General features: G+C 34.7%; 3 protein-coding genes across 4 annotated transcripts; 1 reads left to right on the top strand and 2 right to left on the bottom strand.

Annotated features, from left to right (window-relative positions):
* The first annotated feature begins 1045 nt into the window (after positions 1-1045).
* LOC116196925 (26S proteasome non-ATPase regulatory subunit 7 homolog A-like) lies at positions 1046-4446 on the top strand. 2 transcript variants are annotated; one of them, XM_031526882.1, is made up of 11 exons: positions 1169-1341; positions 1959-2045; positions 2175-2267; positions 2347-2428; positions 2558-2654; positions 2766-2841; positions 2946-3004; positions 3119-3241; positions 3482-3539; positions 3637-3722; positions 3875-4446. In XM_031526882.1, coding segments are annotated over exons 2-11 (747 nt in total). In that variant the 5' UTR covers positions 1169-1341; positions 1959-2044; the 3' UTR covers positions 3947-4446. The 2 variants fall into 2 exon arrangements, with proteins under 2 accessions (XP_031382741.1, XP_031382742.1); XM_031526881.1 differs by lacking the exon at positions 1959-2045 and having other exon boundaries at positions 1046-1341.
* Positions 4361-5565, bottom strand: LOC116196926. The gene has a single exon (XM_031526883.1). It carries the CDS (start codon positions 5073-5075, stop codon positions 4476-4478), a length of 600 nt encoding a protein of 199 aa, XP_031382743.1. The 5' UTR covers positions 5076-5565; the 3' UTR covers positions 4361-4475.
* Positions 5566-9020: 3455 nt separating this feature from the next.
* LOC116197826 (uncharacterized acetyltransferase At3g50280) lies at positions 9021-11145 on the bottom strand. Its single transcript, XM_031528076.1, has 2 exons — positions 10561-11145; positions 9021-10406 (listed from the first exon to the last, which is right to left on the bottom strand). The coding sequence occupies exons 1-2, from the start codon at positions 11020-11022 to the stop codon at positions 9381-9383; spliced, it is 1488 nt and encodes a 495-aa protein (XP_031383936.1). The 5' UTR covers positions 11023-11145; the 3' UTR covers positions 9021-9380.
* Between the last annotated feature and the right edge of the window lie 15807 nt (positions 11146-26952).

The raw sequence follows: 26952 nt of genomic DNA, 5'->3' as shown, positions 1-26952 counted from the left end.
CATGTGTCTCCCTTACAACCAAAAAAAAGAAAAATTGAAGATGATGCATGGAAGGACAGTACAATACAGTGATATGACATTTTTAGAGGGCATTTCGAAAGAAGGCATGTCAGCCTCTTGCTTAGAAATTGTGAAGTCGTGGCCTCAAACAATCCTGTGTGCTGATCCGGCCTCAATGAGGCTAGCAGCTAATTGCACGAGTACTCACCGAGCTTCGTCAGTTCGGGGAGCACACGTGATGGCTTGGGTGCTTATGGGTCAGAGGAATTGAAGATGATTCAGATCAGATATATTAGATCATGTAAGAGATTAAACTCATATACATCAACAATAACAAGAAGAAATAATTTGAAGCTTATTATGATGTTTAATATAGGGATTTGCAAAAAAAAAAAAATGCTGGAACTACATTGCATTGTTGGAATTCATCTGGCCACAAAAATTACCTCATGTTATTCAACAATATAATGGATACCGGGTTGATCCAATCTGGGTAGAATTTTCTCTTCCACCGAGAGACAGATTTGGCCCAATCACATCAGCGAGCTCAGGCCCACATTTGGCCCAATTCCAGAACCTGGCCCATCAACTTTTATGACCTCGGCCCATCCCCACCTTATAATCACGCCTCCCGCTTCGTAAGCTGGCTGAAATTTGAAGAGAGAATCGTATCCGTACAGAAATTGAAACTCTTTTGTTCTCATCGCCGAGAAAATTGACAGAGGACGACACTTCGGTAAGTTTGCATTATCCCGTTTTCTCGTACGGTTTCGTCTGGTAATTTCGGTATCGGTCTTGACCTAAGAGTGTGAAGTTGCTCGTCTAGGGAAATGGTCGATCTTACTCGATTAGATGTCAAACTGAGCCTTGCTCGAGCTCGATGTGCCATGGTGTTGAAACTAGATATTCATTTTTCATATTAATATTAAAATGTCTAATAAAACAAAATAAGTATTATAATTTTTTTTCCTTTTTTATACATTTAAAATTGAATAAGATAAGATATATATAATGTAATAATATAAAGTTATTATTATTTACTCAGGAAGTTCGCACTTGCTTCGATTTCCTGGGAAGAAGAAAAGCCAGCCCAGCTGAAAGACATTTCCCCACCGGAACGACACTCCAATTCCGATCACCGACCGGCGGCGGCGATGGACGTCATCAAGACGCAGCAGATAGCCGCGAGGCCGATGGACAAGGTGATAGTCCACCCCCTTGTCCTCCTCAGCATCGTCGATAACTACAACCGCGTCGCCAAGGACACCCGCAAGCGCGTCGTCGGCATCCTCCTCGGCACTTCCTTCAAGGGCACCGTCGATGTCACCAACAGCTACGCAGGTTTTGAGCTCGCTTTCTTCTCTTCATTAGCTTTCGCTACCTTGTCCTTGCTGCTTTTTGTGCTGTGATTGAGCTTAGATCTTTAGACTTTTAGATTTTGCTTCCGTTGTTAGACCTCCATTATGGAATGATCAATTTCTTCGACTAAATTTTGGTTGATTGCTTGAGTTCTGTTGTAGAAATATGGCCAGTCCTGTAGTATATCAGCTATAGTGTTGAGGTTCGGGATTTAGGGTTTTGGGGATTACAATATCGTTGGAAGGTCCTCATGCTGTAATGAGTACTTGCTGTGAAGAGTATGTACGGTTTGGGGATTAGAACATCATTGGAAAGCTGCAATGATGCATTTAAGCTGTAAGGACGACTCTTGCACTATACTAAAATCGAGTTTTAGCAAAGGAGCAGATTCTCATGTGAAAATTCTCTCGATTAGAAGTACCCCCTAAGGATCTTTTGAAGAATTCTTATGTTTGAAAGCTTATACTTTCTCTGGATAAGAAGCCGGCACTAATTCATCATTGAAAGAATTTGCCCCTTGTTTCAATATTGTGACAACTACTTAATTAGAGGGTATTTTTCCTTGGTTTTGCCATGGTGTGTTCTCTTTATTCATCTAGGGAAGCTGTGGACTTCAAAACTCCTCCTTGGTCGCTGAAGTGTCTGGACACTAAAATTTACCATCAAGATTCAGTTCATCCGATCAAGTGGGTGATTGTGAATCATTGCATTGCTTCTAGTTATGGCTGTTTGCATATGCTATTAGTGATTGTCAGTACTGCTAAAGTTTTGAGTGGGTTGAGGCTTAGTTTGTGTTTTTGTTTGTCAATCTGCAGTGCCTTTCGAGGAAGACGAGAAGGATCCAAGCATTTGGTTCTTGGACCACAATTACCATGAAGCAATGTTTTCCATGTTCAAGAGAATTAATGGTATGTTTTCATGTAGCATTTATGGTTAAGGCATATTTGTATGACGTACAAGTATTGACCAATTGAACATATATTTCAGCCAAGGAGCATGTCGTTGGCTGGTACAGCACAGGTCCAAAACTGCGGGAGAATGATCTGAATATACATGCTTTGTTTGATACGTAAGCTAATGCATCCTAAATACGTTGATTTTTTGATTTATTCATTTGATTTTTTTATTTATGGTTACGTACCATTACTTCATTCTGCTTTATTTGCTTCTTCTTACTGCTTATCTCCTTGGGATTCAGCTACGTCCCTAATCCTGTGCTGGTGATCATTGATGTCCAACCTAAAGAACTTGGGATACCGACGAAAGCGTACTGCACAGTTGAAGAGGTTAAGGAGGTAAGAATGGGCAATCTTATCCTTATAGAACAAAATCCATTTATTTATAATTTTCAGTTATCTTTCTGTTGTTATTGCTGCTAAGTTTTGGGGTTGTCCACTTGCTTGCAGAATGCCACACAGAAAAGCCAGAAGGTGTTTGTTCATGTTCCATCGGAAATTGCTGCTCATGAGGTCGAGGAAATAGGTATGCCATTTTAGACAGGAACTCATGTTGCATAAAAGATGTAGTCCCTAATTTGATTTTGCTTCAGTATTCAGAAATTACCTACAAAATTTCTGTATATGCAGGTGTGGAACACTTGCTTCGAGATGTGAAGGATACAACCATTAGCACTCTTGCGACAGAGGTTTTTCCTATATTGCTTGGCTGCAAGCTTACTAACTGGAAGTTTTAACCCAATTATAACGATCGACCTTCATCTTGTTGTGAGCTGGAAGATTCACTCTTTTGCAATGTGCAGGTAACTGGGAAACTTACCGCATTGAAAGGGTTGGATGCTCGGCTGAAGGAGATCAGAGGATATCTTGACCTTGTCATTGATGAAAAGCTTCCATTGAACCATGAAATCTTGTATCATCTACAGGTTTGTTTCTGAGTCACTATGTGAAAAATGTTTGTTAAAGATTTCTTGGTGATTTTTTAAATTCATATAGTATACTAGAATCTTGTGAGCAAATTACCTGTAGTTCATGCTAAGAACTAGAGTTTCTACAAACTTAAATGCAGCCATCTTCACTTTACGTTTTACTAGCTGTGGCTAATTTAGCTTTTAGGTTTGTTTTAATTTAACTCTGATCTGGAGATGTTGCTCTGTCCTCTATAGGATGTCTTCAACCTTCTCCCGAATCTCAACGTCAATGAATTGATCAAGGCTTTTGCAGGTAAAGAAACACAGAATATAACATGTTTGGTCGCAGAATGATAGTCTTATTGGTATTATTATTCTGGTTTTCATCTTTGTTTCCGTTTTCCTTGCAGTAAAAACAAATGACATGATGCTAGTTATATATCTCTCGTCCCTCATTCGAAGCGTCATAGCTCTCCATAACTTGATCAACAATAAGGTTAGTTGGCCTATGCTAAGATGGACTTCGAGGTCTGAGAGTAAATATTCTTCCGTCAATCATTAGTGACTTCAACTAAATAATGTGTTCTCTCTCTATAATCTCTGTAATTACCCAACTTAATGCATTTTTATTTTTGAATCGCCCTTTAGATGCTCAACAAGGAACATGAAAAGGCAGAGGATTCAAAACCAGTTTCTGTGCCTGCTACTTCTGGGAGCTAGATCGGGACGTCATACATTCATATGTATTCTTGCTTCAGACGGTTATATTAGAAGAGGATTTGGAGAAATGCTACAGGGATAAGGGAGAGGACACGGGTATTCTTGAGACTATCTCAAGTTGTCAATTCAGTTTTCAACATCCCTCTCTCTACGCAGAATATACTATCTCCCTCATTGCGTTCAAAGCTCTACACTTAAGCTGGATGTACTCATTCCAGGCAAATGAAGGCTGAAGTTCATTCTCCGTCACTCCCTTTTCTATTTTTCCATATCATTGTTTTACTCATTTTTGTTTCTTCGGTGTCTTTTCCAGTAGCTGCTGACATGTACCTGCAGTTCATCTGTTGACAATTTATTTCTCTTCATTTCCTTAAGAACTTTCAAGCTGGGAGCCTCACCAAAGAAAGTAAACAATTCCGAAACTGTTACTGTCTTCATTGAACTTGAAAGATGTATAGATCTGGCAAATTAGCAAAAACTATGGATTGTTGTCACATAAATTGGTGTGCATGCTATTGCAACCTTTGATCTAATCATCATCTGGCTGCACAGATTGCTCGAAATCAGCATCCATCACAACCCCATCCATAACATGTACTACAATATCCCCTTTCTTGATGTCAACTCGCTTCGATTGGACCCCATTTACCACGACCCTTCCAACCTCGTCCTTTGATGCGTGCAGTGTAAAACCCGACAGTGAGTCGTAGTTTACCTCCTGACCTATTGGCAATGTACTGGAAGAGAGATCCCGGGGTACGGCCGAGAAGCCGAGCACGCGAGAGATTATCGCGTAGTTGTCGCTTGTGTTTTGCTTATAGAGGCTGCTGTTTATCGGGCTCAGCCTGAGGTCCCGCACGAAGGCCTCTTTGGAGGGGACAAATACGGTGAAAGCGAGATCCTTTGGCAGCATTTCAATCATCATCTCCCCGAACACACCCAAGTCTGGGCCATCGCTCCTCCATGAAAGCTTTCGGATTTTCGTGGCGCTGTGAGGCTCGAACGAGCTAATCCCAGCCGGTGCCTCGGGGAGCCTGAGGACGGACACGAACACAACGAAGAGGCAGCAGGCTGAGACCACCGCACATATGAAAGCTATCGGATTCTTCAGATAGCCGCCTCTTCTCATCCTTCTCTCCCACAGGTTTCCTCCTCCGATAGATCGACTTTACAAGGAATCCACAGCTTACTTCATGATCGATGCCGGAAGATCACCGGGAAATCGTCCAAGAACTTCGGGGAGAGCTACTGCAGTGGAATGCTTCGAACTTGTAGACGAAGAACGATACAGAGAAGTTGAATCTGAGCTCCCGATCAGAGGACGAACATTCACTAGATCCAGCCCGATGAACGGAGGAGCAGATACGTAAGAATCGATTCGCAGGTAAAACAATTGCCGGAGTCAGGACCGCCGAGAGGAAGGTCGGAGTTCGGAGATTGACTTCGAGCTCGCTTTCCCTGCTGAAGCTAGAACGGGAATGAGGAGTGCAGATCTGACTGACGGAGACACGGGTTTGACGGGGAAGAATTCGTAACTCCGGGGAATTGTATTTCCTTTTTTACCCCAAAGTTTTCATCTCGATCGTTTTGCGCCCTGAAGTTTTATGCCGCGCAGTAATGTATCCTGAGTTTGTGTTACCGTCCCACTATTCAACGGGACCCAAACTTCGTCTTCGGATGTCATCGGGTCACTCGAGTAACACACTGGGAATGATCTGATGTGACACGTGAAATGAATTCTCACACGATCAAGTATTAATTTACATAAAATAAAAGAAAATAATGAATGACTCGAAAGGTTAAGGGTGTTTATGAAATTATGATTGTTTAGAATAACACGAATTCACCGAATGATTCTGTGCTTACTACTTAAACTGCGCTTGATTTCAGTGATACTATATGAGTATATTAACTATGCCTAACAACGAAAAGATAGGATATAAAAAAGTGAAGAGCCAAACATGAGAATTTACTCTCATGTTATCACAATTTGAGGTAGGAGTAGGATTCATATCATATAGTCTATGGGTCCTCCAATGTCAAATTAACAATTAGGGATGGATCATGTCAGGGAGCGAAAAATGATTCCCTACAAATAAAGGAAGTTTACTACACCGGGAAAGATTAAGAAAATAGAAGTTTAATACAGTGACGAAATATAATTACGAGGATTTGACTTAACGACGAATTGAAATTTTATTCAATAGACTTTATCTGTAATTCAAGGATGCGATATTTATTGGAAGTACCTCATGACTCAGGGCTAAGCCGATACTTAAATGGAATTAGTCTAAATGAATATAGTAAAAGTATGGCTCCTCGTCGCAAAAGTGGAAAAAGAAAAAACTACAATGGCAATTGACTCTCACCCTCAATTTATATTAAGTAGACAATGACCGCGCGTTGTGCTTCATCAAAAATTTGAATATACAAATCTTGAAGTATCAAAACTTATTTATATTGTTAAATACTGCAAAATTTGATCATAATATATATATATATATATAAATGATTGAGTTTTATGTAAAAATAGGAATTGAGAAAAAGAATCTAAGACTATATATATTAATTTAGTATTATCCTTTTGGTTTAACTATAATTATAATATGCAAAACTTGCATGAAAAACAATAAAAATCATAACAACCAACTTTGAATTTGCATCAAAAAGTTCATTCAACCAATCAAAGTTCAACCATAAAAAAGAAAATTTTAGAGAAAATTACTAAAACAATCAATATTGAAGTAATTAATTTGAAATTTGCATTAAAAAATTTATACATCAAAATTCAACCAAAGAATTAAGAATAAATACATAAAGCTTATGAACTTGAAGTTCATGGAAAAACGATTTCCATTATATTATGATGACATGATGAAAAAAGAATACAAAAGCAATATTCGTGGCAAAGAAATTAGAAAAGTCTGATCGTTACTGAAGCAACACTCATAATGGAATTGCAATAGAGAAGATATTAAAATTAAACAATCAATATTGAAGAAATTAGTTTGAAATTTGTATTAAAAATTTATTCTACCAATTAAATTTCAATCAAAGAATTAAGAATTGAGAATAAATAACTAAAGCTCCTGACCTCAAAGTTCATGGAGAAATGAATCTCCATCAAATTTCAAAATAAAAATTAAAAATAAATATTCATGGAATAGAAATCCGAAAAGTTTTACAGTTACTGAAACGATATCCATAATAAAACTACAACAAAAATCCTATCAAAACAATCAATAGCAAATAAATCAATTTCAAATGTGCATTAAAAAGTTCATTTAACAAATCAAAGTTCAACTAAGAAAACTAAAATTTAAAGAGGAAGAGAAAAAAGTGGTTTAAGATCGTACATAGAATATAGAATTATATGTAAGTCTTGTTCTGCCTTCCTTTATTTCCGGTGGAATTGTTCTGCCTTCCCTTTTCGTTTCCATGTGTATATATGTATATATATATATATATATAAAGGCAATATTATCTGATATATACATATGTATTTTTTGGTTTGCACTTACGTTGCGTATATTATTGAATATATATACATATATTTCGTTCAATATATCCTGTTTAGCAGAATGACAGATACTCCTGGGGGTCTACGGTGGACTGATATTGTTCATCATCATTTAGCTATTGCAATTCAGACGATTCGCAGCATGTCAATCCCTGGTAAGGTTCGCTCGATTCTTTTCTACTTATATGGCCATGCAATATATATTTGTAAGAATTGGTCTATATTTTGCTCTATATTCTTAAAAAAATTTCTCAATATATAAGTGATGACATAGTAAAGCGAGAGAGTTTCGTTTCTTATTTTTTATGATGCGACAACGTGAAAATTCGATTTGAATTTTGTTATATATATATATATATATATATAGATTCTTAATAAGATAACTCTCATGTTCTTTTATTTTTGGTGAGACCATATGATATATTTTCATCTTATTGACTAAGAATGAACCTTCGAGCATCGCCTTGCCTAGGATATGGAGAGGTTCCAGTAAATTTCGAATCATTGCTTTGGAAATGCAGGTGTCCCTAATTGCCAGGTGATTTTTGTGCTGGTTTATTTTTTCTTTGACCAAGACTTAATAGGATCGTGAATCTCTATCGTAATCAGGTGAACTTTGCCCCTTATTATAATAGGTCTTGGATTTAATTTTATTACTTTGGTTTTTGCCGCCATTATATTTTTCCTTGGCATAGTCTTTTTAGGCCAATTAATATTTTTGTAAAGACAAAAAACAAATAAATAGACGAGTAGGTACTAGTTTCTTAAAACAGAAGCTTACCTTGTGAATGAAATGTCACCCTTTGTGCGTGTGTTTTTTTTAGGCAAATGGGCTTAGTGTAACGGAATAAAAATTCTAATAATTAATAAAAGTGTACGGATAGTCTCATAATAACAAATATTGAATCTGAAACTTTTTTATTATCAAGCAAAAGCGTGTGTGACTGTGCTATATCCCTTTTTTATTTTCAGTTACAAGGGAGGCTCGTGGTCTAATACGTGATATACCCTCTTTGATAACAAATATTCATTGAGTATTACTTAGCCACTTGGCAGTGTAACACCCAATCATAATACTTAAAAATGAAAAATTGATCTCACAACAGGGCCATAAATTCTCACGTATAAACATTCTAATTGAATTTACTCATCAAATGTGAATGGGTAATACTCAATCAATATTTTTCCCCTCTTTGATCTAGTCTTTTTGTTTTTCGATAGATAAATGGCAAATGCCAAATCCACGCTGAGAGAGCATTACTCTTTAGGAGGTCAACCCGATTTGACTAAATTAGTCGAGACTCGATTAGAATTTCGATTATCAGGGTTCACACCGAAAAAAATGACAAATGCCTAAAAGATCAATGGGTAATAAAAGCTCCTCCTATCGCCTAATAAGAGATAATCAGAGGCCTGTTTGTTTTGGGAGTTAAAATCACTTTGATTTTAACTTTAACTTTAACTCAACACGCTATATAACAAAAATACACATTTTCCAAGTCGAAAATTTTAACTTTAACTTTAACTTAACACACTACACAACAAAAATACACGTTTTCCAAGTCAAATTTATAATCCCAACTCATTTGTCGTTTTCCACAATCAAAATCAAAATTACTTTAACTCTGAATCCAAATGCATCGTAAATCACTATAAACCGAATTTAGAACATATACACCTAAAGAGAGAGAGATCACTTTTCTAATGATCAACACAATAATTACCTTCTTTGCACTGTGGCAGAGAAGAGTCACTCACTCGTGCAAGAGTAGATCCTTAATCAAGTGGTCTGTGAATATGTATAGCTAAGATAGATGATGATCATATCACATAACCCTCCCAAATCATTTCCCCCCTGATCCAACGGTCAGGGGACAACGGATTGATTCACCAATATTCCGCAATCACCATCCTCTAATATGACGACACGTATTGCATGAACTCCATGTCGGACTCGACCGCCGACATTGTCTCGGGGGCCAAGACCACCTCGAGATCGACGCTCCCACCTCCTTCCCTCCCCGGGAAGGCCGAGATCTTACCATCGAATTTGTTAGCCCTTCCACTCCTGACCGCCACCGGCCGGCCCCACCCGAAATCGTTCTCGTACATCGGGAACCTCGGGGAGCTCCCCATTGTGATGGACGCGCCGTCGGGGTTCCCCAATGGGAAGCACCGCGGTTCCCTCTCCCAATCCTCCACAAGCCGCCTCACTGCATCATCTCCATGGGCAGCAACTGTCTTGTTCAGCTGCTCCGCGCACCACCGCAGGTCGTGCGAGAGTAACTCTGCGGCCAGCGCATGGGTGGGGATGCTCTGGATTGCATTCCCGAAGTAGCTCGCGTCGAGCTTCGGCTTGAGCCGGTGCCGGACATTCACGGCCATCCTAAACGTCGTCATTTTATGGGCCGGCAGTCTCCTTGCGCGTGTAACCAACCGCCACAGGAGCGCGCATATGGACTGGAATGACGAGATCTCCTTAGCCTTCTCGACGGCTGGCTCGGAAACGCCGTTATGGAACCATCCCTCGAGGATCCGTTCCACCTTCTTTCCGTTACCGCTCAGGTAGAGGGGGTCGTTGCTCTGCTTCCCCATGACCTCAACGGCGTTAGTGTAGCCGTTATCGTTATCTTTCCACTTCGGGCTGCCGTTGACCTTCGCTTTGAGCTTAAGAATAGATTCCCGGCTGAAGCTGAAGATTCTCTCCGCCAGCGGCTCGTTCTCATTGAATGTGACCCTCGGGCCACCATCCGGAAGCTTGAGAACCGCTGGTGATATTAGTACCGAGTCACGGCTGAAGTCGGGGATACGCGACACCTTTCGAACACCGGTCCGGCATACCTCAGCGAATGTGTTGAAGAAGTTCCAGAATGACGTGCCATCCATGACCGCATGGTTCACCGAGCACCCGATGAAGACCCCGTCGGACAGCTCGGTTACCTGGTGACATTCGCAACACCAACTGATAATCAGTGACCGAGCGTAATCCAAAATCCTATATAACAATATGATTCTTATACATGTATTATGTATAGCTCAAGTGTACATACGTGCTTAATTGTATATCTTATAGTATATACCATAGGGTCCATACCTGGACTGCTAGGATGGGCTTGAAGTGGCCCTCGTAGCTGACAGTCCGATCGAGCAAGAAAAGCTTCTTCACGCATTTGGGGACATGCTTCGTCCCCAGGATGTCTTGGATGCTCAAGCTCTCCGCTCTCGCATGGACGAACTCGACCCCAGCATCATTGCACGTGATGTGCACGTAACCCTTGGAGTCGGTGAGGAGGTGGCCTGCAAGCGGGGGAAAGTAGGTGAGGGCACGGGAGAGGGCGAGACGGAGGACGGAGACAAGGGAGTGGGAGGGGAGGGGCGGGCGATCGGGGAGGGGGAAGAGGTTGCCCTTTTGGATGTAGTGGCAGGAGAGCATGGGGAGGTCGGAGACAGAGAGCTTGAGGTCTCCCATGGCGGACGGCTCGGAAGGGAAGACCGTGCACTTGGAGACCACGGTTAGGGTTTGGAAGCGACGAGAAGGGACTGAGTCGAAGGGCATCTCGGGTACTTTTGCTTGTGTAATTGTATGGTGTCGTAGGAGGAGAAGCTGATGATAGCTTGATGAAGGCTAGCTGAAGATGAGAAGGGATGGGATGAGGGGGTGAGTGGGGAGTCAAGAGGGGAAAGGGTTTATATAGATGATTGGGTTCATGCATTTGGATGAATAGTTGGAAGGGCCATTGCCGATTTGGTTGCTGTGTATACATATATAAAATATATATTCTTATTATTATTAGGATTAATAGTCCAAAAATTCACCACGTTTATACTATTTTCTAATTCTACCACGACCTTTAAAAGTTGTCCAGAAAAGTACGGTATTTCATTTTTTAGTCTCAAATTTAGTACGACGTTAAATTTTCACTCAATTTTAATGGTAGTGCCACAAATCGTCACATTATTGAACTAGTGAGACCCACTTATTTTTATTTAATAATTTTTTTTGAAAATTAAAGAAAAAAAGGGAGGGATCGACTAAGGCTCGAAAGAGGAGAGGGCCGGTGATGGTGGCCGCAATTGAGGCCACCACCTTCGGAGGAGCCCCAATTTTGGGCTCCTTCGACTCCAGCAGTGGTGGTCTTGATTGTTGCCACCACCGTCCCGATCAGGATCGAAGACGATAGTAGGGGTTGTCACCGCCCAATCGGGGCCTGTCAGCTGACCCTTTTTGCTAATTTTAGAATAATTTTAATTAAATAAAAATAAGTGGGATTCACTAATCTAATAGAATGACGACACGTGACACTACTATTTAAAATTAACGAAAAATTTAATGTCGTGTTAGATTTAGACTAAAATAAAAAGTAATATTTTTTTGAATAATTTTCGAAATGTCATGTTAGAATAAAAAAAATATAAAGATGATACTTTTTTATGCTATTAATCCTCCTCCTTCTTCTTATTATTATTATATATAAATGAGTGTATACATATATGATATATGATATATCTACTCTCTCACTTCATCATAAGCATTTATTTATTTGTTTATTTATTTATTGTGTTTACTCATGGATTTGCTCTCTCTTTAAGGGCCAAGAAGTTATATCTTGTGTCCAAATCCTTGAACATGTGTGGACGGTACTTGGCACAATTATTGGGTGTTCTATATAAACTTCGCGAATGATTTGCCGACATATCAGAGGCTAGACGATAATAGTAATCATTCAAGGAGTGCGAAACTTGCCTTTGTTATGACCACAAGTGTGATAACGGAATTCATGTGTTATTTTGTTTGACACCATTCCAGTATTCCATAAATCGATATACATCGCACCACCACATCGACATCAAAATGGTCATTTTTTTTTTAAATCCAAGTAAAACAGACGATATGATATATCTTCAAAATCTATTGCCATATATAATTAGAATTTGAATAGATCTTGGTCTTCTCTTGTCATTGATAATTGTGTCCAATAATATTGTCCAGCAAAGCTATCCAAGAAAGACCTAGCCTATGTCACTTGACAATGTAAAATCACGTGTGGCTAATTGCTGCAATAAAGTCTCATCTATTATGCTATATATACATATATATATATATATATTATATGATAGCTAGCCATGACAGGCTAATTAATTAATATATTCTAAGTTAATTAAGGTTTTACTGTTAATAGCTAGGTCGGATTACAATCTAGCGTATGTGCCCCTATCATTGGGTGGATTTTCTTAAGAGTATGAAAAATGCGCTCATGGCTTCTGAGCAATGATAATTTCATGAAATAATTCAGCTCAAACTTGAATTTAATTATGATCTATTGAACTTTTAGATATTGAATTGCACATTGAAAAATATCAGTTTTCAATCTTCTTAATAAATTAATTCTTTACCTTAAAATAATAATTGTGGGTAAACTGATTCTTTATTATTTTTCAACTAGAAATAATAAATAAATAAAATACAGTTTTGTAATTTAAATTCTCGACCAAAATAATTTTTTGGTGAGCTTGAATTCGGTTATACGGAAGACTAAGAGAAACATTTGAAAGAAAAAAAAAGAATAACGATAAAAGTTTGGGTAAATTGCACTGGTGGTCCAAAATGTTTTACAAATGTTTCTTTATGGTTAAAAAAGTTTTTTTCGCTACATGATGGTACAAAATATTTCAAAATTATTTCATGATGGTACAAACCGTCAATTGGCCCTAACGCCGTTAACATTTTGCTGACGTGGCGCGTCCTATGTGTCACTTTTGTTACGTGGAACCAATCATAGTGCGCCACGTCATTTAAGAAAAAATAAAAATTTTAAAAGTCCAAAAAAATACAAAAATTAATTAAAAAATACAAAAATTAATTTAAAAAAACAAAAAAGAGTAAAAATTTTGAAAAAAAATAAAATATATATTTTAAAAATTTTAAAAATTCAAAATTATTTTTTAAAAATTTAATTATTTTTAATTATTTTAAAAAAAGACAAAAAATAATTAAAAAAAATACAAAAAAGAGTAAAAATTTAGAAAAAAATAAAAAAATTATTTTAAAATTTTGACAATTTTAAAATTATTTTTAAAAATTATTTTAAATTTTAAATTTTAAAATTTTAAATTATTTTTAAAAGTTTTAAAAGTTTTAAAATTTTTAGAATTATTTTAAATTTTTCGGCCACGTCAGCGAGGAGATGACACGTAGTAGTCACGTCAGCGTCGGCTTGACGGCGTCAAGCTCGAGTTGACGGTTTGTACCATCATGAAACAACTTTGAAACATTTTGTACCATCATGTAGCGAAAAAAACTTTTTAAACCATAATGAAAAATTTATAAAATATTTTGAATCATCAGTGCAATTTACCTTAAAAGTTTTCCAGAAGATAAGAATAACTGATCCAAGAAATAGAATTGGAAAATCATTAATCGGAACCTTCTGAGGCTTTGACTTTTATGGGCCCACACGCACTTGCATGCATGGTGATTGGTGACTAGGGCCTGTATAAAATATGTATACGATAGTAAAAATAAAAATAACGTAGCATCGCACATATTTTCGTAATAATTAAAGAAATTTTAGATTTGATATTCATATTAATATTACCAGTATCTTTTTATTAAAAATAAAAAAATTTATTTAATTATACTAGGTCTATACGTCTTATTCGTAATTGAAAAAATGCAACGATATATTGTGGCCATGATCAAGCGAATGTCTCCAACATTTCATAGTGTCATGAAGAAATATACACGCAGTTGCCATTTAAATCATGAAAATGGTACAATTGACGAATTATTATATTATTTCGTTTCATGGTCAAGACAATCCGATACGCGAGTGAGAATTAAGTTCACTCTATTGATTGCCAACACCTCGTAATCTACAATAACACATGCTTGCCCTATCTAACGAAGATTGGAATATTAAATATAGTATGATATAAAATTGTGCATTGATTAATGGGAGAAGATCAATTAATTAATTATAAGTGGTGGGAGACAATATATGTAAAAGATTTTAGGGAGAATCCCCAGGTGGGAATTAAGGAGATTTTTCCCTTCAAATCTCAGGAGAGAATCATAGGTAGAATCTCCAACCGGGTCTACATTGAATTACACAATGCTGATATCCCTCCGGGATTTGTTTGCTGGGAATGGGATCTGCTATATATAACACCACAATTTCATCGATGCTGACGATCAAGTTGTTCAAGATTTGAATTTCTATATTCGGGAAAAGTAGTTTCTCCATTTGCTACTACACCATTAGAAAAGGAAGATTGCAATTCAAGTCTCGAGCAAAACATGTTTTTCGGCCTCAAGAATTGATTACGAGCTGAACTTCTATATCCGTATTTGGACTTAACGGCCACGAGGAGTAAGGCGCACTTTGGTTTCTCTTAATATTGGACGGATGTAACCTGCTCTGGTGAACTATATAGCGTGTGTAAGTGGTCGGGCTTTATAAACGATATATATTTATTTTTTGGTAGAAACGGTAGAATATTAAGTCCAATAATCTTATACACTCGGAACCTATTTTCTATTTGTTCGATGTGGAACAACCACCCTGAATACTAGCCCTAATGTTAGTAGAAGCTATGGACTGCCTGAATGTTTTCTCAGTGCTGAGGAAAAACAATGCCCCCATTATCAAAGAAGATGCAATACAGTGACGCGTACATTCACTTTGTAATCAAGATATTTTATATTCAATACTTGTTATGAGATTATCTATGCCTCTTTAGCTATTATAATTTATATTTAGTTGTACTAAATTTATGAAAATTCCTTGTATTAAAAAAAAGCAGAATTCCAAAAAAAAAAAAACTATTTGTGCTTTTGCAAAATGCACGTGGAATTAGCGGGTGAAATGCAGTTGTTCGAAACCCCTTAGAGGACTTTATTGCTAGGGAAAGGCAATGCAAGCAATGATTAATCTCAATCGACAAATTGGTGCGGTCAACTCGTAATCTTGCCAAAAAGAATGAGTCGATGAAAAATATATCAATATCTTTCATTTAATTAATCCCCTCGATCAATTTAAATTTACGATTTGTTCACCAAAAAGAAAAAAAAATCAGGATTTTGTCTCCGTGAGCATAAATTTCAGGAATTTACTGTAAGTTGGGATCCTCATCTGACATCTCCAGTACTATTAGTCCAACATATACGACTTAATTAATGGGATTCCCTACCTAGTCCACATTTTCAGACCATACAAGTCCCCTACGAAATCTTTTCTCTGCATCACAGAGACCAAAATTGGCTTGATACTCTGCATCAATACTTGGAACCATGTACGAAAATTTATCTTATTTTTCTTTGCTGGTATTTCTTTAGCTAAAAGAAGGAAATTTCTCAATATTATTGTCAAGTACGGCAGTTATAGCTTTTTTGGGTACAAATTTTATGGATAGATGACTCCGTGTTATGTGACACGGGATAATCACAGCGATTCACACGCGGGATCCACTCAGGACACACGCATATTGAACAGTTGAGATTTTGATATCACATGACTCAAGGTCATGTTAGCAATATTGTTTATAGATGATAAGACAGTTGGCTAAGTATTTAAGTTTTGTTTTTGGGCCGTCATTCTCTTCCCCGAGAAAGATTAGTCATATCCTCATCCCTATCTTTCTTATTTTGAAGCAACCCATGATCGATTATCTTCAAACTCAGCCGCCTCATATTCAGAATTTTGACAAGTTCTTACTAAGGTTCAAGACAAAATCGATCCATTGAGGCTTAAAACTCTTCTGATTATGGATATTCTACACCATGCAACTTGAACTCAAAAACTTCCGATTGGGATCACTTGCACCAACCCAAGTTGGTATCAGAATTGTCTTCTTAACCATCATCAAATAAATGCTAACGGTTCGAGACAAACAATTGTCTTCATAGTTGGAATTACTCCCAGTCTTCATAGTTGGAATCACTCCCAACCATGATATCGAAATTTGATATCACATGACCCAAGGTCATGTTAGCGACACTGTTTATAGATGATAAGACAGTCGGCTAAGTATTTACGTTCTGTTTTTGGGCTGTCATTCTCTTTCCTGAGAAAGATCAGTCATATCCTCATCCCTATCTTTCTTATTTTGAAGTAACCCATGATGGATTATCTTCAAACTCAACCACCTCATATTCGGAATTTTGACGAGTTCTTACTAATTTAGGTTCAAGACAAAATCGATACATTGAAGTTTAAAACTCTTCCAATTATGGATATTCTACACTATGAAACTTGAACTCAAAAACTTCCGATTGGGATCACTTGCACCAACCCAAGTTGGTATCAAAATTGTCTTCTTAACCATCATCAAATAAATGCTAACGGTTCGAGACGAACAATTGTCTTCATAGTTGGAATCACCCAGTCTTCATAGTTGGAATCACTCCCGACCATGATATCAAAATTTGATATCATATGACCCAAGGTCATGTTAGCAACACTGTTTATAGATGATAAGACAGTCGGCTAAGTATTTACGTTATGTTTTTTGGCTGTCATTCTCTTTCTCGAGAAAGATCAGTCATATCCTCATCCCTATCTTTCTTATTTTGAAGCAACCCATGATCGATTATCTTCAAACTCAACCGCCTCATATTCGGAATTTTGACGAGTTCTTACTAATTTAGGTTCAAGACAAAATCGATACATTGAGGCTTAAAACTCTTCCGATTATGGATATTCTACACCATGAAACTTGAACTCAAAAACTTCCGATTGGGATTACTTGCACCAACCCAAGTTGGTATTAGAATTGTCTTCTTAACCATCATCAAATAAATGCTAACGGTTCGAGACGAACAATTGTTTCATAGTTGGAATCACTCCTAGTTTTCATAGTTGGAATCACTCCCAACCATGATATCAAAATTTGTTTCGGTTCTAAACAGTCTTCTTAATTAGAGAGTACTCAAATTATAATATTCTTAAATACAACTGGGACATAATTAATAAATATTCTTATATAAAAAACTGTGCATACCTCAAGTTAAACATGCATGATATGATCTATTCGCATTTAACTTATATTGTTGCTTATGTTTGGGATTGCCTCTTCTCATTTGAAAAGGTTGGTCCATCCGATCTCAGTGTGTGGACGGTCAGTCATATATAATATTGTATCATAGTAGATGGTCGATAGAGATGGAAGAAACTTCTACAATTTTTTTTCCTCATTATTATTGTTTTTAAATTAGAAATTTAAACGTCAGCTCTGGCAATGAGCATATATAACTGCCATCTGGTAATTTGATGAATGTGTGCATGACTACTTGCTGAGGCAGGCCGATTGATATGATCATTCATTAATTGTGGCAATTAGAACAAAGATTAGGATTTGATAAATAATTCACACAAAGGGGAAAAAACAAAAAGAAAAGAAAAGGATTACGACCGAACTTTTGACGATAAAAAGTGTACATATTATGTGACAATCCCGATATCCGTTGTCAAATGAGATTGAACAATATCCAATAACTGATGAATCATCGTACCCTAATTTATCCGGTAAGGTCATTTATGTGCAGTTGGATTCAACAACCATAATTTGTTAGTTAACCGGCTCCCTAGTTGTGTTCTCTTTTTATGGCCTTCCTTTCTGTATTAATTTACTACCAAAATCTGAAGAACAAGCCAAAAATGATATGCAGCTCACACAATGCCATATACACAACACACATCTATATATATATATATATATATACATAAGTATAATAATGTAATATGTTTGAGCAAAAATCTGATTGTATTTAGTATGTCTTCTCTTAATTAATTTTGGTCAGACTATAATAAAACTCATGATATCATATTTCGACGTGTTTGCTGATATGTATCGAGACTAGCTAGCTCGGGGCGGTTCAAAATTCTTTGTTATATATTGCATTGCTGAGATATTTCATTTTCTTTATGTTAATTCCGTCGTTCAAAATGTATATACAAATTATAAAAAGATTGTTTGGTTGAATGAAACGTCAACTTTTAATTAAAATTAGCAGCACAAAATAAGAATATAAATTTCACACACACACACACACATATATATGGATGGATGGATGTATATGCAAAGAGGGATCTAATTATTAACTAGAATTAACTAGAAAGCATGTTGTCCAGTAACACATGACAAAAACATCTATCGCCGTCAACATTAAAATAAGCTGATGACCCGAACTTGGCCATTTTAAGTCCCCATTATCTCCTAATCGCCCCCCAAAAAAATAAGTCACCATTATCCCCTAAACTAACGAATCTATTGAGTTAATTAATCACCTGATGAGTTTGATTACTAGCTAGGATATATACAACAGAGGATATAAGCCTTTTTTCTAATTTATATTGATGAAATATATTTGTAATTGTATTCTATGTACTCATAAAAAAAATTGTATTCTATATTAATAATACAAGAAGTAGGGAATCGGAACCTCTTCCCAAAAGTTGGAGGTATATTAATTATCAATTCTTCGATTGAGGTTATTGCCATAATAAAGGGATAAAACATAAATAATAAATGGATACGGCTGGAAAATTCAGCTAACGAAAATCAAACTCGAAACAATCTCTTAATATTTCAAATGAAGGCGCATGCCACTAAACTACATTTATGCTCTCATCTTCAGATGTATTAGTTGAAGTGTCAACATATATAATCAACAGTCAACGGGGAGAGGGAGGGGGAATTAATTTAATAGAATAGATGCATATAATTACAAAAGGAAATTATAATTAGATGAAACTGGCAGTTAATGTCCGGCGCAACCTCTTGTCCTGTCCGGCGCAACTTCTTTGTCCTGTGATTAACAATTAACCTAAACTACTTAGTAATAGACAAAGACAAAATCTAACGATTAGTGATAAAATATACTGTATACAACAATGATAGGCATAATAATTATATTATATCTCATCCTACGTATAATTAAAAAGAAGAATTGTATAGGATAAATGAGGAAAACAAAAAAAAAAATTGCCGAGGGGGTTTTTTGGGGTGGGGGAAGCACCCGGGGCGGGGGAAGCATATGTATGGTGGTGTCATGTTGATTGTTCATACATATATATATAAGACAAAAAGTAGTTAATGCATACACGCACAATGAGGACTCTGTGTGGTGGAATGGGAAAACTCGGAGTAAAATCGATTTTTAGGAATGAAAAGGAAAAGCTCATTTTCATATGACTTTTGATATATTTTCTTTCGGGAAATCAAGAGTATTCTTAATTTATTGGATAAAATTAATCTTATCTTAACATTAAATTTTACCATGATTAGAAGGTGCTTCTAAGAGATTTTAAATTCTTATATTACAAATAAGTTTCTCCCACTAAAAATTTAATTTGCCGTTGAACTAAATTCTCTTATATTTTTTAGTTACTATTTTTTTGGTGTACCTTTTTTGGTTACATTTATGGATTACATAGAATACTTATACTTCTATAGATACTACGTCGAATCTATTGTTTCTATACATACGACCAACAACGAGGAGCCCTTAATAGATCAGAACCTTTTATATTATCAATAGATCTCTTTTCTACTCTTCAAGAAAATTCGAAATATGTAAATGCGAAATATAGGAACATAAAAATTAACATGTCACTAAAATTCAATAAATTTATAGGAAAATGTAAGGGAAGAATCAATTTAAAAAATTTAACCGGAAAAAAAAAAGAGAATCATTTTACAAAGAGTTCAAAATTTTATATATATATATATATATATATTATAAATGATGTATTTTGGATACTACTTTATTTTAGCCATTGATTGCCCGTGTGAATTTTTTTGAGTGAAATAATCGGCGAGGTATTAATGATGTTTTGTTCAAAAAACCTTATTTCTTTGCAAATCTTTTTTTTTTATAATTTGATGAAGTAATTTTTATGTTATTTGGACGACAAAATGTACACGGGCCTAATAAAAGATTAGGGAAAAAAAAAAGAACAAGAAGGGTATGGATGCCGATGGTGACACCGAAGACAAGATATATATATATTTTTTGCTGAGTACAAGATATATTGATTTTGAATAGAAACTGAGTATTATTATATTTAATCTCGTTTTCGAGAATTCTTTTCAAGTTAAATGATTGAAAGGAAAGAAAAACAGCCTAGAATGGTGATAAATGAGCAGCCTAAGACCATCTCCGGCCGCACCTCTGACAGGTCGTTGATGCCATGTGTCAAGGTGAGAGATGCGCCAGAGACGCGTCTGCCATTGGAGGAGTCCCCATGCGTCTCCACGTGCGGGGGATTGGTCTCTGTCTAGATAGTCACTAGGCCCATGCGATAGCCGCTTTTCCCACTTTTTTTTTTTTAATGCTGTTGACGGCAACGGTTGGATTTTTGGCTATTGGCTGGCCAAAATTGATTTTTTAGATTTTTCTTAAAATTACAAAATACCTATAAATACCCATTTGAATGAAAATTTAATTTTTCCCCAAATTTAAATAATTTCTAATTATGTTTAATTAATAACAATTTTATATAATATTAGCTATATTCATTTAATTACTATAATATGTATGTGGGCCCTCATATAGTCTATTATTGGAGTGATTATTTTTGTTGAGTGTGTCTCTAAATGATGTGGTGTTGGATTCACTTCAGAAACTTGGAAAAGAAACTCTTGCTAGAGATGAGTTAGTTCTCTTTAGTATAGGCAGGTGGGGTAAGAACACATGACATATAATTAATACACATAATCAGTAGATGACTAGATGTCGGCTTACGCATTGTGCAAATGTATGAAAAAATTAATAGAATTTAATTTACTTGAAAATATTTTTTTTTCATGGAGACAAAGTTTTTAGAATTATTTTTAATATTTATTCATCAATCTAAAAATAATTATCTTTCCAAAAAATACTAATGCTTATTCGCGAATCAAAAAGTCTTTTTTATTTTTCATTTTTCAATATAATATTATAATTTCATTAATGATTTTAATTAGGATTAATTACCTAAAAAATACAAACTTCACATTTTATCAATTTTAGTACGAAATTTTTTCTTAATCTAAAAATATACAAACTATTAATTTGATATCAATATTAATACGCATAAACTTTTTCGTTAATTTAAATGGGAATTGTTGGCCACCACCCTTGAACGGGGTAGTAGACGATCTTAGTAGTCGCCGACAACTCTACATGGGCGGTGGTGGTCTCCAATGAGGCCCTTATTGCACGAATTAAAAAAAAATAAATAAATTCGAGAATGGAAGGAAGAGGGGTCGGGGGTGGAGCCTCATCGACGGCTACCACCCCACAATTGGGGTCGGTGGCGACATATGTTGTCATAGGCGATCTCGATTGAGGGGCCATGGCAACCATTGAGGCCTCATTGATAAAAGAAGATGACTTTGTGCTAATCTTGATATCAATTTGAAAGTTTGTGTATTTTTAGGTCAAGAAAAAAAGTTCGTGCCAGAAGTGATATAATGTGAAAAGTTTATACTTTTTTAGGTAATTAACCATATTGATTATTCCAGCAACTAAAAATACAATCGATCATCAGCTGAGAGTTGAAAAAATCTAGATAATACGGTGCAACCACATCTGACGTCTTGATTTCTATATATTATAATTGATTGATGAGCAGCCATCTGATGAAATTCATTAGTTTATATTATTTATTTATTCATTTGGGTAAAATTCATGTGTTCATTTGAACCTGAGAAGAGGATGAGATTCAATTAATGTAGCATAGCACAGATAAAGCACGTGTAAATAATTGTACATTAGGAGACATGAAGAGAATTGGTGCATTAAGAGTTGAAAAGCTAGAGAAAAAAGTGACGCGAAAGGCTTATCCCAGAAAATCAACTTCGTATTATATATAGTTATATTAATTTGATCGTCATATACATCGGCTACAAATTATTTCTCTATAATCTCGGGAAGCACACTGGTTGGAGAGGGAAATGATTTTTAATGTTCAATATTCTAAAATTGTAAGAGCAGTATCTTTCACAATTTTATTCACCGAAAAATATTATGTTTCTACGATGACATATTTTCTTCTTTTTTTTATGCAGCAATATTTTCTTCTTTTATTTAAAAATATTAGATTAATAGCCCGCACTATGTGCGGAATTATAAATTTAAATAAATTTCTTAGAAAATGAGATTTATATTTTAGCATAGGATTTTACACCTGGATGTTGTTCACGCGCTAATAATATTTTTCCAATAATTCATGAATAGAGTGATTTGTAAAAGAAATTAGAAGTATGAGGGTTAGAATAATGAATGGTAAGAGTTGAGGAGGAAAAAAAATAAAAAGGATACAAAATGAAGATGTGGTGGCAAGCAGATTGATTTTGGAATGTGGTGGCAGTTATATAAGTGATTTTTCTGTTGATTTATAAGCAGAAGCCATGTTTGGTTAACAATTTCAGAACTAAGGTTTAGTTAATTTTGGTGGTTGAAAACGTAATTTTTTTTAGTAAGTTATTAGATGTTTATGAAAACTGTTTCTGTTTATTCTCTATTTTAAATATTAATTTTAATTTTAATCGTTTCAAATTGTTTCCTTTCAAATATTTTGACTTATTCTAAAATTAATATTTATTTTTTAACAATTATAATTCAACTCTTTTGTGCCAGTAACAACAGTTAAGCCTAGGAACGTGGAAAGAAATAATTAATCCCGAATAATTCTTAATAAGTTTTTTAAGACTAAAATTAAAGGGCATACGATTGTTTCATGCAGTTTGCACCTGTAAAGGGGACGCCAAAATCCCTCTTTATATAGTAACTAGAACTTGCACCCACTCTACGTGTGCGGTTAACAAAACAATCAAAATTGTTATATTAGAAAAACCAAATGCACTAATGCAGTGGAAAGTGAAGGTAGAAGTAATGGTAAAGGGGGAAGAGGAAAAATGGGAAGTGGGACACGTGGCATAAGGAGGGGTGAGAGAGAAAATGTTATGTGAAATTACAATTTTATCCCTACATTTGTTTGTTGTTGTTCTTGTTTTTAATGTAATTAGAGTTATCGAGGGCAATTTAGTAAAGTTACTACTAAAATAACTATTAGGGAATGCAGTGTTTCCTTGATATAGTAGTATAAATTTAGGTAATGCCTAATGCTTTATCTATATCTATATATATATATATATATATATGAAAATAAGATACGATGTGAGACTAGCTAGATGACCTCAAGATGCTTCATTTTTTAATGTAATTTTCTCGTTTTTTTGAGTTTTGAAAATTTTAAATTTGCTTTTATTCTAAAATTAGTAACAAAATCTTTTGAAATTATTTTTGGTTATAATATTCTATTTTAAAAAGACTAAAAAATATCATATAATCTTTTAAATATTATAGCGATCTCCAATTGAGTGCAATATGAATTTTCTAAAGGGAATTTCCTAGGTTTTTCTTTTTTATTTTCCGAATTGTTTAAAAAGTATTTTTAATGAAATCTCATCATAAAATCCAATTTCTTGATTTCTTTAATTTTTATAATTTTTATAATGTAATCTATTTGAAATAAATAAGAAGATTTTATTATATGTATTGATTATTGGATAATCTTGAATTTTTAAAATAAAAATTAATATTTCATCACATAAATATTGACGTCAAAATAAGTATATATTCATAATAATATAAATATATTAATAGATGACCTCAAAATGCTCGGTTTCTAAATGAAATTTAATGACCATATATTATTATATATTTTTTAAAAGGAATTTTCTAGGTTATTATTTATTTATTTTTCTTTTTTGGAATTATTTTTAAAAAATTACTTTTTAATGGTATCTCATTATAAAATCCTATTTCTTGATTTCTTTAATTTTTATAATTTATATATATATAACGTAATATATGTGAAATAAATATGAAGATTTTATTATATGTATAGATATTATTTGATAATCTTGAATTTTTAAATAGAAGTCAATATTTCATCACATCAATATTAACATCAAAATAAGTATATATTAGCATATGTTTTTTGAAAGGAGTTCTCTGGGTTTTTATTTATTTATTTTATTTTTGCAATTATTTTGACAAAAAATATTGTTTAAAGATATCTCATCATAAAATTCGATTTATTGATTTCTTTAATTTTATAATTTATATAACATAATGTATTTAAAATAAATGTGAAGATATTATTATATGTATATATATTATTTCACAATCTTGAATTTTTAAAATAAAAATTAATATTTCATCACATCAATATTAACTTGAAAATACATATATATTAGTATATATATTTATACATAATATAAACATATTAATATATGGTTACGTGGACAACCTTTAGTATATATAGGAAGAAATATTATATATAAATTATATGTTTTTATAGATATCCATTTTAAAAAAATAGATTAAATAATATTTTATAGGTATATGCATAAATTATATTTTCTTTTCAAAAAATAAATCAAATTTGTTTATTGAAAAAGGAAAACAAATCTGATTATATTTTATGTAGATTTTGTATGATAATTATAAACGTGAATTATCATACATATACATATAGGCCTATTCAGCTCTCAAATAGTACATCTACAACGTGAAGCGAACTCTTGAAATGTATGCAAGTTAGTTGATTAAATTTATGTTTTGATTTTTTCTCTTTTTTTATTGTAATTTTTCAATTTTTTTATTTTTCTCTAACTTTTACTTTTTTCTCATATTCTTTCTCAAGATTGGTGATGTGAGTTTCATCTCTCGAAAGGTTACACCTATACGCAAGTTCTCAGAAAGTAAGTTCGTCTATTACTAAACTTGAAAGTTATTTGTATTGTTTCACTTTTGATTCTCGAATAAATTTTTCTTTTTAATTTTTAATTATAATTTCTTTTCAAATTGGTGTACTATCCAATACAACGCACAAGCTCCACTACTAGTTAAAACTATTATAAAGAGAAAAGAAAATCAATTATTATAACTTTCATTATCCAATAATGTTCGTTACATAATAAAAATATATTATAAAAAGGAAAATAATTACAAATATTTTCATAATTTTTTTTCCCGATTGCAAGATAGGCTTATGAGTATAGTGTCATGAACTATTAGTGTATAATCACTCTTTTTTCGATTCATAAAAGGGGTATCAGTAGTCCCACACTCTCATTACGAGAATCGAATGTGGAACTCTCTCTTTCTTCCCAATTCAATTTCATCAGGTATTTTTTTTCGTAAAGATTTACTCATTTTCAGAAATTATAAAAATTGGTTATATATCAATTAAAAGTATCAAAATGTATTACACATAATCGCTAGTTAATGATGTAATTGTTAATATGAAAATGAAAAAGATATTCACGTAATACTATGCCTAATACAGGTAGAGATCTAGTGTATAACTAAAAGAAAAATCTACTATAAAACAAAAAATCCGCGCCTATCTGTGACTTGATAAGATTATATTATATCCAAGAGGGGAAGAAAATAATAACTAGTGAATCAGTCGCACAAGTGTTCCCTTCCTTAAACTTGCCAAAGAATGCCTTGTTCTTAAATGTCATGTTCATGTCATATGATTTCAAATTTAATGCAAAACCCAGCTCTTTCTCGGAAGCAAACCACAGCAATAACTTCATTCTCTCATGAGACCATTGACTTTTCCGGGCAGATATATATATATATATATATATATATATATAAAGTAAACTCCAAAAGAAATGATCCAACTCGAGGGACTACTCGTACGTACGACTGTTAAGGCAATCAATGGCAGTTCCTATGCATGTATGTGAACACCCGAACAATATTCAGCCAGAGAAATGAACGCACGAACAACTAAATGGATGCCCCACAAAACTGCAAATTCAGCGGCCGATTTATAATCGGTCAAATCTGGAAACTGATGAACATAAATATGTAAGGGTGCACAATGTGAACCCTCCCTACACATGTGGTAAGGTCGACATACGGACTAGTACGGTTTAAAACATGGCACTTGCAGAAATGCGATAAACTAATTACCATACACACTCGAAATTATATAGGGGACAATCATGGTTATGTATTATATGTCATTATATGTTTGGGCTAGCGCACACTGGAGACTCGGTTGTTGGCTAGTGTTGATTCGATATTGCTTGTTGCTTGCAGGACGACTGCACGACAAAGGATATTCGCTATCTACGGTCTAAGAGTTAATAATTTACGTCCATGATCAACGTGCATGGTTTTTTTTTTTTTGGGGGGGGGGTGTTTCGCATTGGAGGTCCACCGCCAAGGGGATATGTAAGAGAGATAATGCAACGAAACACGCTGATGTAGGAAGCCATATTGATGAGAACTGGAATCCGGAATCTATTAGTTTTGAGTGAAGAGCAAATATGCCACATTACGTATAAATCTCAATTTTTGGATGGTACAATGTATAACTCTGGTGATATTCTGCTAGTAGGATAACAACGAAAAATTGAGGAATTAGACAATTAGTGAGAGAGAAAATGTAATATAGTAATATACGTCTCGCCT

The sequence above is a fragment of the Punica granatum genome, chromosome 2 (assembly GCF_007655135.1).
Source record: "Punica granatum isolate Tunisia-2019 chromosome 2, ASM765513v2, whole genome shotgun sequence".
NCBI classification, from domain to species: domain Eukaryota; kingdom Viridiplantae; phylum Streptophyta; class Magnoliopsida; order Myrtales; family Lythraceae; genus Punica; species Punica granatum.
This window is presented reverse-complemented; position numbering and strand designations above follow the sequence as displayed.